Below are 12,057 nucleotides of genomic sequence, written 5' to 3' on the forward strand. Positions count from 1 at the left end.
TCATTTTTTCGGGTGATTGGATTAAAATGCCCTCAAGTTTAATGGTGTTTGTGACAAATTTGGCGGCAATAAAGTGTGTCGCAAACTTAAATTTGAGTATCTAAAGTGACATTTTTGAAAAGTCATTGACCAAAGTGTCAAATGAGCTATTGAGTTATAGTTCAGTGACTATTGATGTAGTTCTCCCTTAATAAAATGATATTTTTGAGCATTGAGTAAAGTGACTGCAATGACTAATTAAAGTGTATCGCAAACTTATATTTGAGTATCTAAAATGATATTTTTGAAAAGTCAATGACTAAAGTGTCGAATGAGTTATAATTTAGTGACCATTTGTGTAATTCTTTTCTCCCTTAATAAAATGACAGAATAAAAAATTAAATGGATGGTGTATTGAGTAACAAATGTATATTAAATATTTAGAAATGTGTGAATAAATTTTCCCTTAAGGTAATAAATGAATCGAATTTATGCATTTATTACTCCTAATTTGAAATTTGAAATTTTGAATAATAATAAAAAAAGAATACATAGCAAGTAACTGTTTTGAAATTACAATTGTAGTGCCTCCTCGTAAAAAAATAATATTTTTCAAATTATCGAAAAGCATTAGTAGACATTTCAACAGCAATTCCAAATACGTCCTTCTTTTGATCATGGTTGCCAACAAATCAAATGCTTATGGTCGTTATATAGACCAAAATAGTGTTCAATTTTTTCATTTTTATTGTATATATATATTGAAAAGAATACAACTTAAAAAAAAAAATCTGGAGCGCTTAAGGCAACTAGAGTTGAGGAAATTGAAACTACTAGCATGAGATATTGCATTAGGATTTAGGAACTCTTTGGGTCCAGAATTTTCTCGAAGCAAGAGAATTTCATACTTTAAATAGGTACACAGTCAGAAGTGACATATCTCTGATGACTTTCAATATTTTTTTAAGTTTTGATACTCTAAAAAATGTCAAAATTATCAATGACAAGCACTTTCGAGTCTCTCCTTCAACTTGACATTCTCTAAGACCTTTAGTAATCCTTCTTATACCACTAACCTTTCAACTAGAAGGACATAAAAAAATTTGATTTTTAATTGATTTTATTTCTTATAAAGTTGTGTATAATTAAACTTATATTCATCATAGAGGGAAAACATAATGGTACAAGAATCCTACAAGGAATAGCACAATGAGCTAATGAAGTAGAGTCAATATATGTGATTTCCATTTTTAGATTACTAGAGAACAATAAGATGTGTAGACATGCATCTCCATTACTTTGATGCTCTCTATTCTCATAAATCTTAATTCATACACAAAACAAATCCAGGTGGCATTTCCCACACACATGAAAACCGACAAACAAATCCAAGCGCACGCACCGTCCATATCGTACGGTGGGCGACACTATAAATAGCTAACAACATCCCCCCCTCTCTGAACCCCTCCCCAGTCCCCACTTTCTCGTCCTCTCTTCAAACCCAGAAGAGAGAGAGAGAGAGACGTAGATTAGATGGGACGCATCCCCAGTTTGTGTGTGAATCAAACCCCATCCAATCCTGGCCGTCCGTCTTCATGACGTCACTGCCTGTCCCTCCAATGGTGTTAGATTCACGCACAAACTCGCGATCCGTCTCCTCTGCAACACTTTATCCCAACTCTGTTTTTTTTTTTTTAACAACAACTTTCCGGAGAAAAAAAAAAAAAAAAGATCAACTTTTTTTTTTTTTTTTTTGGCGCCAATTCGATTCTGTTTTCCCTCTCAATCTATTTGCTTTGGTTAACAGCCGAGGAAAACGAAGTAGGGAGTAGAAAGGAGAAAGCTTTGAAGGGAAAATTTGGTAATCGGATCGGATGGACGCGAGAGACGGAGACGGGTCAACGGAGGAATACGAGACGTTGATTCAGACGACCGACGTCGAGCTTCTGAAGAGGGCGTGGCGGCAAGAGAAGGCGGCTCCGGAGATTTTGAAATTCGAGACTGATTTGATTGCCAGGCTCACTGGACAGATCGAATTGGTGGTGGGTTCCCTTCAATTTTTAATAAGAACCCTAATTTTGTTGTTTGGTTCATCTAAAGTTCAACCTTGCTGGAAATTTCTGATACAATTTGAGTGGTTTTATGTTTTTTTATTTATTTATTTGGTTTTGGGGCTCAATTAGGTTGAACTGGATTCTGGGTGAATTGATGTGACAAATTTTTGCTAGTTTAATGAGAAATTGGTGTGAATTTCAGTTCTTTTTAGTTATGGATTGAATTGGATTTTGGGTGATTTCAATTCTTACAAAGTACATGAATTTTGGGTACTCTTTGTGGTTGTGTTATTGTTTGACCCCAATTGGGTATGTATAATTTACAGGAAGAAAATGTGGAGCAAGATGCTCAATCTGGTATTGATCCACTTACTGTATCACTCTACCAGATGGATTTGGACAGGTCTCAGTTCTTGTTGAGATCTTATCTTCGAATTCGGCTGCAGAAGGTGGGTACCTGCTCTCTTCTTGTGTTTTGATGTGTTTCTTATTGCATTTGAAAGCAATTCTTCACTTTTGTGCGGATTTCTTGGTATTAGAGAAACAATAGCACTCACCCCATGCTTGATATCATTTGATAAAAATAAAGTGGCCTAGAGAATTCTGGCTGTGATAGTGTGATGTAAATGAATAAGCAGTAGTAATCGCATAAATGCTACCGAAAACATCTTCTACGGGTTTAGATGTTTATCATTCTTGTTATTTATTTTCGAGGAACTTTCTTTTGCAGATTGAGAAATACATCTTTCACATCTTAGCTACTGCTGAACTCTACAACCATCTCTCTAAACAGGAGAAGGCATTTGCAAAAACGTGAGGACTCTAGCTGCTTTATTAGTTTGTATTCTTTTGGTAAAAGCTCATGCTTGAGGTTCATTATGGTTTGGTGTCTCTGTGGTAACAGGTGTCTTGTTGATTTGGAGAAGCATCTTGAAGAGAGTGTTCTGTCGAAATTGCCTAATAACTATCAGTCTATATTCAAGCAATCTATGATCAGTGAAGAGAATGACATGGGTACTCATATTATCTTCTTTCCAGATTTCATGCAGCTCTGTGTTTTCCGTTTTGCATGTGTGTGTGTGTGTGTTTTGGTATTTATCAACTTCGTTTTCTAAAAATATTGTAGCCAGTGCTCTAGTCAATGCTTAGATTCATTTTTCTCTGAGATATCTGGTTCTGTGGTAGCTTCTCTTAGACTTCACCTTACAGACTTAGATTCATGATCAGTTCAGGATATCCATGTTACTGCAGTTCCGACTTATTAGGTAACTATAATAATCAAATCAGTGGTGGAGATTGTGCCAAGGAAAAATCTGCCGTAGTTGATACTTTGCAATTAGCATGAGGTGAGGGAAACCAGTTACAAGCTACTGTGTGGGACAAGATATTTGAACTAAATCCTTATTTGACCTGTTCATTAAACTATACCTAAAGTGCTTTTATTTCAATGCTTTTGGTTTGTATTTAATAACTTTATCAGAGGAACAATGCAAGAGTTGTTTGAAAACTTTGTATGCCCAACTCATTTAATATAACTGAGTTTATATTCTCTTGGCATCTGGAATATATAGACTTTTCTTTAAAGTCACTCCCACTGCTGAACTAGCACCATACACCTCACTGAAGAACAGCTATAACTTTTTTCTTTTTGTATAGTATATAGTTGAAATTTTTACAGTTTGGACTTCTGGATTTGATACGTTCTCTATATCTTTGGCTTACAGTGGCAAAACCCCAATTAGACACGTTTGTTGTATGCAAAACCAATTACTATCTTGGACATATCCAGCTCGAGGACAATGAAGATGGGCCATCAGATGACAGGCAAGTGATAATTCATGAACATATACTTTCATATTGGAACGTGCTATTTCTTTTCTTGCACTTACTGGTTTTAATTTCCATATGACAGGGCGAACCAGAGACCATTGGAGGAACCTTTCGAAATGGAGCCTGATGTTTTATACTTTGTGCGTTACAAAGCAATAAAGAAATTCGTAGAGGAAGGGAGGATTGATTTATTCTGAGCACCTAAGGGGAATAGAGCTTTGTGCCCTCCTCGTTAAAATATGATCTTACAGTATCTCCAGTTTTCCACCTTATTGCTTTGCAAGTTTGTTCTGAAACTAGCGATTTGTAATCCATGGCAGTGTGCTTCTGAGCAATATTCTTGTAGTTGTATTTAACATTGAGAATGTTAAAATTTGAAATCCTCAAAATATGATGCCATGGCATATATATCATTTGTGGGAGTTCATGATTCATCCTGGCTTTGCTAGTTTGATAAAATAATGGTTAAGCAGGCATGTATTGCACCCTTAATTGCAGCTCTTAATACTCCATTCTATGCCAAATTGTCCACAGTTTTTATTTTTACATTATATATCTGATGTCTTGCCTGTTTCGAAGATAACATCCATATAAATAATGGTGAACTAGTTAATGTTAAACTATTGATACTGCATAATGCATACTCCTAAATACAATACTTCTTAAAGCCAGTACTATAGTACTGGCATGTCTCAGTCAAATGAGAAAGAAATCCTTAATGCTTACAGCTTAAATTATTCTGTTAACAGTAGCTTAAAGCTAATCAGTTTCGGAAAATGTGAACCACCATGGTGTTTTCTTTCACAAGCTCAAAGATGCAAATATCATCTTCCTGGAGTTGGTTGTCATTTCTAAAGGAAGACCACCCTCCAGACAACATCACTGTATCAGTGCATGGGAGAAGCGTCACTGTGAATTTTCCCTTCGAAGTCACCAGGAAAAGTTCATCATATTTGCTTGAAGAAAATATCTCCCTATAGAAGTGTGTGGGAATTGCCTGCATCAGTGACAACCAATGAACAGATATGTGAGAGAGAGAGAAGCTGAAAAGTTTTAACACCAGCAATGAACCCGAGTATGATATACCTAAGCTAAGTTCCCACTAAGATGTTGCGGCAGTTCTATTTGCAGCTTAAGGTTTATACTAAGAAAATCAAATACAGAATATAAGAGGCTTGCTTGCTTACCACCATCTTCGATCCTGCAAGAACTTTTGCAAAGTAAGGAAATTTGGATTTGAAAGCTGCAGCAGCTGCATAACTTGGAAGGTGCTCGCCTGCAGTTTCAGGTACAAAATAAAGCATAGCAGAGGTGAGTTATGGGTTCTAGTAGTAATATGTTTTAAAAAAAAATTAAACCAACAGCTTAAGCTATTAGCTATCACGCCAACAATGTCTATGAACCCAACAGTGTTTTAATGCCTGAATTAATTACCTTTGGATTTAAGCACATGAGCAGCTTCCACAGCCGAGTCATATCGATGATCACCTGGAGCTTCACATACATACATATATTAGCAGAGACATGAGGGATTAAGATATGTTTTTAACAACATAACATCACGTTACACTAGAGTAAGTACCTGTAGGTGGTCTTGCCAAAGGCCCTTTAGTATTGTCTGGAAAGGTGGATGCTTTATGTGTTCTGAGGTCGGTGATATTCACTCTCTCAACGCAATTCTTGTCAAAAATATTAATGATGAAATGCATATTTTTGTCATACCTAAACACTAAGAACTCGGAATCACCTAGGGAGTTTTCTCTTAAAAACTCCTGCCAGCCATCCTTCAAATATATATCCCTTCCTGTTATACTTACTTTAACAGTCCAGGAAGTATCTGATGAATTCTTCAATTTCAAGGTTGCCCTCTTAGTGGATTCATGTAATATATGCTTCCGAAATGCAGGTGGGATTCTCTTCATAATTAACAAAAAGATAAAGAAGTCACTTTCATCATCAATAAGCAAAACCAACAAACAAAAATAATAGAGCCTCAATGTGTTTTGATTCTATCATTTCACCCCAGATTTCTTTATAGTCAAACAGACAATATGCTGCACATTTTACTGGAAAAATCAAATGCCAAGTACCTCCATGACATGCTAGAAATTAAGCATGCTTACAACATCACCCATAAACATTAGCAAAAGCCTGTAATTGACCTCAGCTGAAGTTAATTTGTAGGGATTTCTGATAGTGTGTCCTAAATCCTAATCTAATATGTTTTTGCACAACACCCAAAACAGAGAGACCAAGACACACACACACATATATATGTACATAAATGATCTGGTGATATCCCTATTTGCAGAGAAACGGCAATAACATTCAAAACAAAATTCATGAAAACGAAGAGATGGTAGGGCATGAAATTACTTACCAAATGCTCAGTGTTGAATCCAGGCCTTATGATCTTGAAGAAGGTAGGCCCCTTCTCCTCCTCAACACTACCATCATGAAATGGAAGAGATGTGCATGCTCTTCTCGCCATTGTTTCTTCCAACTAGCTAGCTAGTGCTTCTCTGAAATGGGGCAGCAAAGAAATGGCTCAAAGACTAAAACTTAACTGTATTCAAACTTGCACAAAGTAAAGAGGGAGCAATACACTATAAAGGCTGAGTACTACTCTCTTGGGCCAAATCAACGGTCCAGATTGCAACAAATGCAGAGCAGGAGGCAATGAATGTGGGTTGTAAAGAAAAGCTGTATAACGCCATTTTCAGCTAAACAAGCTCTTCAGAGATATCAGAAGAGTAGTAAAAGCAATTAAAGCAACAAGCTGAGCTCATCAGCATCGTCAGAGCTTCTGTAATGAAGAAAATGAAGCAGATAATAGAGAAATGGTCCCCATTGTTGGCCTTTCTTGTTGAAGAGTAAAGACTAAAGCTTGGTTCAAACTGCCACTACATGTTTTTTTTTTTTTTTTTTTGACAAGATGAGAATTCATTAAACAACCAAACCAGATTACAGCAAAAGGAAAAGACGAACAGCAGAAGGGAAACAAACTACTACCTAAACTAAACTGAAATGAAATCTGGAGTAGAAACAGCATCTAAGAGAAGGAAGTAAGATAAGGAGGAAGGAGGATGAATCCACCAATCATCCGGACACATTCTCCTACGAGCCAAACAAGCTAAGTGATCTGCCGCTTGATTAGCCAACCTGCTAGACCAAGTCCAGCTATAAGAAGGGAGAGCAACTGTACGATCTCGAATATAATCTATCAGGGGCATCACAGCCCAATCTGAAGATGGACCTGAATTATTAAGGAGATCAACTAGTTGAAAGGAATCAGATTCAAACAGAAACGAATCTACTTGAATATGCTGATCAATAAGGCTATGAGCAAGATTAGTAGCCGCCAAAAGGGCTAGAGCTTCAGCATAGAGAGGAGTTGGGGCTGAACTGAATGAGTGAACACCCCCCACCACGTGTCCTGTACTATCTCTAGCGATAGCAGCCACACCTACAGACTGAGAAGTCCAAGAAGCATCACTATTTATCTTCAGTTGTTGAGGCAGAGGAGGAATCCATTTTGGTTTTGGTGGTGGTCTGGATCGTAGAGAGGATTTGACTGATTGAGTAACCATCTTCTTCTTTGAGGACAGGAATTCTAGAGAGGCATCAAAAGCTGTAGATGCAACCAATCTAGAATCTGGAGTACTATAATTAAATACACAATGACACCTATGTTTCCATATGTACCAAAGTAAGAAACTAATATGAGACATAACCTCTTGTTGCTGAGATTTTTCTGTGGAAACTGGGAAAGAGAGCTGATAGAACCAAGTATCAAAAGTTGTAAGTTGTTGAAGCTGGGGACGGTAACCAATTGGATGAAACATCCAAGTCTTTCTCGCCCATGGACAAGCAAAAAGAATGTGTTCCAAAGTTTCAGGGAAACATTGGCATAGAGAACAGATTGGATCCAAAGATAACTTACGAGCAAATAAAGCAGCCTTTGTTGCAAGAGTACTTGACAAACCTCTCCACATGAAATTCCTAATTTTCGGAAGAGTTTGGATGGACCAAAGGCGCTTCCAAATTGATGAATCAGGAATATGTGAAGTATGTGAATGAGGCACAGTTGGTTGAGAAGAGGCCTATGTGAACTGCAAAATACCCTGACTTAACCGTGTAAATCCCGGATTTGTTGAGAGGCCAGACAAGAGTATCCGGAATGGGTCCGAGTCTCATTCAGCCCCTAACATCGGATAGGATTAAAAACTCTCTCTAGGTTGAGAGCAGCTTGCTCACTTTTCGAGCATCTGCACTGTAGCTAGTGCTACTGTTTTCTGTTTTTCTAGATCCAATTTTCCATCCCCTTATTCCAATCCCGTTTTTTCTTCACTTTTCTTGATCTCGAGTTTTCCTTTCATCTCATCGTACTTCCCCCTTCTTCACCATAATCATTACTTACTTTATTACTTGGCTTCACCCTATTACGCCCCAGGTACACTTGTTCTTCATGTAACACACCTGTTCTTCATGCAAAACCTCTCAAGAATTTGAAGGCTACCTTATTAACACCTGTTCAGGTTTTCTTCGCTTCTCCGTAATCCTACCAGTCATACCTCCCTGTTCTTCGTTCCGCGTGTCTTCATATGTCGGCCTGCATGCATATAAATCCCCCTGGCCATGCAACGCAATCTCCCATCCAAAACTACAAACCCTACCTATCTTCTATGGAGTACTCACCACCAACATCTCCAACTTCTACTTTATCTCCGCCCCCATCCCCCACAAAAAACTCTACCTCTACTTTCTCTCCACCACTATCACCCAAGAAATCCTTCCCCGTTAGTCCTCCTCATACCTCTGATGGCATTCCTGAGGGTGAACTCTTTATCCAGCTACCTCCACCTACTCAACCTACTCAGGGCCGTGACACCCAACTGGTTGGTGCGATCATTGCTGATCGCACTCTCCATGCCCCTTCGGTCATCCGGATTCTTACTACTGCTTGGTCTGAGATTGGTCGTTTTCGGGTAGATTTGCTGGGCGGAACCTCTATCTTTTCTATCACAGCTCCCTCTGAGGCGGCTCGGATTCCCTCATGTAGTCATCAAGAGTGACCGCAGCGAGAAGGCTTTTGTTCATATCAGTAGTAATTACCGGATCAATCAACTGAATTATATCTGCCCAATCTCTTGGTCCAGAGGAAGTAAACAACTTCTGATAAAACTGAAGAAAAGTATTGGCAATGTCTACTTCGGAATCCAACCACTGACCCTGAGCATTACGAAGTCTATGAATCTTGTTTTTCTGATTTCGTTGAGTGGCAGTCTGATGAAAAAACTTGGAGTTCTGATCTCCCAATTTCAACCAAGCAACCCTGGATCTCTGATGCCAAAATTTTTCCTCCAGAATCCAAAGCTCCTCAATTTTTAGGGTAAGGACTCGAATCTGGTCAGCGGAGTGCAACCCAGAGGTATTATGAAGATGATTTAGTTGAGTTAGATATTCCTCCACCTGTTTATGAGAATTCGGGAAAGTTTGCTTGCTCCAGACCAACAAAGATTGTTTGCAGGACTTCAAATTGGCTATCCAAGTAGGCATTGCTATTGAGGAGGAGGCATTCAGCCAAGCTTGTGCAATAACCTGTTCACAGGAATCTACAGAAGTCCATATGTGCTCAAACCGAAAGCATTTCCGGAAAGGTAACACCTTTGGATTAGAATCCATAAGAAGTGGACGATGGTCCGAACCAATAATCGGAAGATTGATCACCTGGGAATTAGGACAAGAAGAGCACCATTCTGAGTTAGCTAAACAGCGATCAAGGCGCTCCTTCATATTTACTTGCCCATGCTGATAACGGTACCAAGTATGAAGAGGACCCTGAGCATGAAGGTCTCTCAGGGCACAATGATTAAGAAAATTGCGAAACAGATTCATTCTCCACAGAGAGGGAGAACAGCCACCCCATTTTTCAGTAGTGTATAAGACATCATTAAAATCTCCAAGACAAATCCAAGGAATAGATTGAATTGAGAAATAATGACACATATAACACCAAAAGGAGTTCTTTTTATTTTCAACAGGATTGCCATACACCCAGGATATTTTACATCTGAAATCTTCAGTAGCAAAATACACATCCATGTCAATAACATTAGAGTTATATTCGACTATTGACACCTGAACAGAAGATTTCCAAAAAACGGCAAGACCCCCACTACTAGTATTTACAGGATTGACAACAAAATACTGATCAAACTGAAGCTGACGTTGCCAGGACGAGATTATGTTTTCTTTCTGATGAGTCTCCATTAAAAACATAATCTCCGGGTCGTATTTTCTCCACAATCTTCGAAGAGACTTTGCTGTCAAGGACGACCCTAAACCTTGACAGTTCCAGGAGATCAATCTCATTCACAACCCGTAGCTGCACCTGGCCAGCTACCAATGCCATTGTTAACTTCCGCTTGACCTGATGGAGCTGAAGTGATAACCAGAGGTGAAGATACAGTTGGAGCAGTGGAGAAAGGGGTCGAGGTAGTGATCGGAGACACCCTACCTTGACCCGAACCCGAAACCTGAGGAGAGGCAAAGGAACCAGAGCTTTCAGAAGGCCTGATCTTTCTTGGTCTTCCCCGACGGCCTGAACCCTTACTTTTACCGGAACCTGAACCAGAAGGAGGTCGGCCTCGACGAGGTTTAGTTGCCTGATCTGAGAGAATTGGTTGAGACATGCCTACATCATCAACCGAAATGGAGCAGCAGCATGGCTATTCATCCTTGGCCACTGACCAGTAGATTGGAGGATATTCCTCTCCACCACATCACTTTTTGGATTCAGATTCATGGGCTACAGAGGGGTCACATGACTGAAGATATTGCGCGAATGATCGGTGCTCAAATGGGGACTGTTATCTCTGTCGATGATCCTACCTCCCCTTCTGGCAATCCTGGCTATCTCCATGTTCGGGTTCAGGTAGATTCTCGAGCCCCTCTTTCTCCTGGGTTCTGGTTTAGCAGTAGTGATACGGAAGCGACTTGGGCTGAAATCCGATATGAGCGATTGTCAGATTTCTGTTATCGTTGTGGTCGATTGGGCCATACCATCAGTACTTGTACTTTCCGAAGACATGCATCCGCTGACAAGCTGGGCCCTTGGATGGCAGTTCCTACTCCTCGCCGTCCTCCTCCTGACAATCACCAAAGATGGGATCGTTTCAATCATCAGGATTTTGAGAATAGGCAAAGCAGGTATGTTGAACGTAGGTATCAGCAAAATGGCACCTATGTTTCCCGCCCAAGAAACACCCTGCCTGTTACTACCGCCGGTTACGGTGCCTTTTCAGGCAACCCTTTGCCGCAGACGGGTGCCCTAATTCTTGCCCATCCACAACAGGGCAGGTGGCAACCAGTTTCAGAGGATACGTCTGATGCGCCATCACAGGCAGGTCCATCTGGCACCAAGCCCGTTGATAAGGGTAAGGAAAAATTGGATGAGTGGCCAGCCCCATCATCTCCTGAAACGCCACCTCACCCAATTTCACCTGACGTGGAGGACATGCAATTGGCAATTTCTTTGTCTCTCGCTGACCTGGCTCTTCCTCCTCCACCTCAGCATGTTCCCTCCCTAATCCTCATCTCTCATGCTACTGATCCACTTCTCTTTTTGGGCCATCATTCTGACCCAAGAGCTATGCAGGAACTCTTAGCCCACCATGAAATGCTTTTGGACCCAACTTTCTTGGATCAAAACCCAATAGACCCTCTACCAGAAGTATCTATCCCTTCTTTTCCTCCGTTTATGGACCCATATCTGTTTCAACCCAATCCCTCTACCCCTTACCCTCTCCACATCCCGACTCTTCCATCACCCACTCCTTTCCTTCCTTTATTCTCCCATGTGTTGCCAACAGAGCCGATTGCGGCTGTTCCGCCGTTTCCCCCGATGGGTCGTGTTTGATAGAAGTCCCAGAGGAGATGATGGATATTAGTTTGTTGGAGAATTGTTTATGTGGCAACTTGGGGTCCAATTAAGCAAAGTCGGAGAGTGTTTACATTGGAGCATTATATATATATATATATATAACCAGATATTTTTATCTCTTCAAAGTATTTTACCTACACTATTATGAGATGATGATGCCTCTTTGACGTTACTATCCCAAATTTTACTTGCTCATATTACTCTCAAGAATGAAATGCCGATGACAACTTCGTTTTCATAGGCTACAAA

General features: G+C 39.8%; 3 protein-coding genes across 5 annotated transcripts; 1 reads left to right on the forward strand and 2 right to left on the reverse strand.

Annotated features, from left to right (window-relative positions):
* The first annotated feature begins 1,465 nt into the window (after positions 1 to 1,465).
* LOC133710611 (DNA replication complex GINS protein SLD5) lies at positions 1,466 to 4,355 on the forward strand. The gene is made up of 6 exons (XM_062136720.1): positions 1,466 to 2,021; positions 2,360 to 2,482; positions 2,764 to 2,846; positions 2,938 to 3,047; positions 3,758 to 3,857; positions 3,946 to 4,355. Exons 1-6 carry the CDS (start codon positions 1,854 to 1,856, stop codon positions 4,058 to 4,060), a joined length of 699 nt encoding a protein of 232 aa, XP_061992704.1. The 5' UTR covers positions 1,466 to 1,853; the 3' UTR covers positions 4,061 to 4,355.
* A 99-nt stretch (positions 4,356 to 4,454) lies between these two features.
* Positions 4,455 to 7,946, reverse strand: LOC133710610 (B3 domain-containing protein Os01g0723500-like). 3 transcript variants are annotated; one of them, XM_062136718.1, is made up of 6 exons: positions 7,807 to 7,946; positions 6,244 to 6,385; positions 5,446 to 5,779; positions 5,298 to 5,357; positions 5,051 to 5,139; positions 4,455 to 4,860 (listed from the first exon to the last, which is right to left on the reverse strand). In XM_062136718.1, exons 2-6 carry the CDS (start codon positions 6,352 to 6,354, stop codon positions 4,627 to 4,629), a joined length of 828 nt encoding a protein of 275 aa, XP_061992702.1. In that variant the 5' UTR covers positions 6,355 to 6,385; positions 7,807 to 7,946; the 3' UTR covers positions 4,455 to 4,626. The 3 variants fall into 3 exon arrangements, with proteins under 3 accessions (XP_061992702.1, XP_061992703.1, XP_061992701.1); XM_062136719.1 differs by lacking the exon at positions 7,807 to 7,946 and adding an exon at positions 6,469 to 6,609 and having other exon boundaries at positions 5,298 to 5,351; XM_062136717.1 differs by lacking the exon at positions 7,807 to 7,946 and adding an exon at positions 6,469 to 6,609.
* LOC133710609 (uncharacterized) lies at positions 6,632 to 7,858 on the reverse strand. Its single transcript, XM_062136716.1, has 2 exons — positions 6,876 to 7,858; positions 6,632 to 6,766 (listed from the first exon to the last, which is right to left on the reverse strand). The coding sequence occupies exon 1, from the start codon at positions 7,856 to 7,858 to the stop codon at positions 6,881 to 6,883; it is 978 nt and encodes a 325-aa protein (XP_061992700.1). The 3' UTR covers positions 6,632 to 6,766; positions 6,876 to 6,880.
* Positions 7,947 to 12,057: the final 4,111 nt, after the last annotated feature.

This window comes from Rosa rugosa, chromosome 5, assembly GCF_958449725.1.
Source record: "Rosa rugosa chromosome 5, drRosRugo1.1, whole genome shotgun sequence".
Lineage (NCBI taxonomy): Eukaryota > Viridiplantae > Streptophyta > Magnoliopsida > Rosales > Rosaceae > Rosa > Rosa rugosa.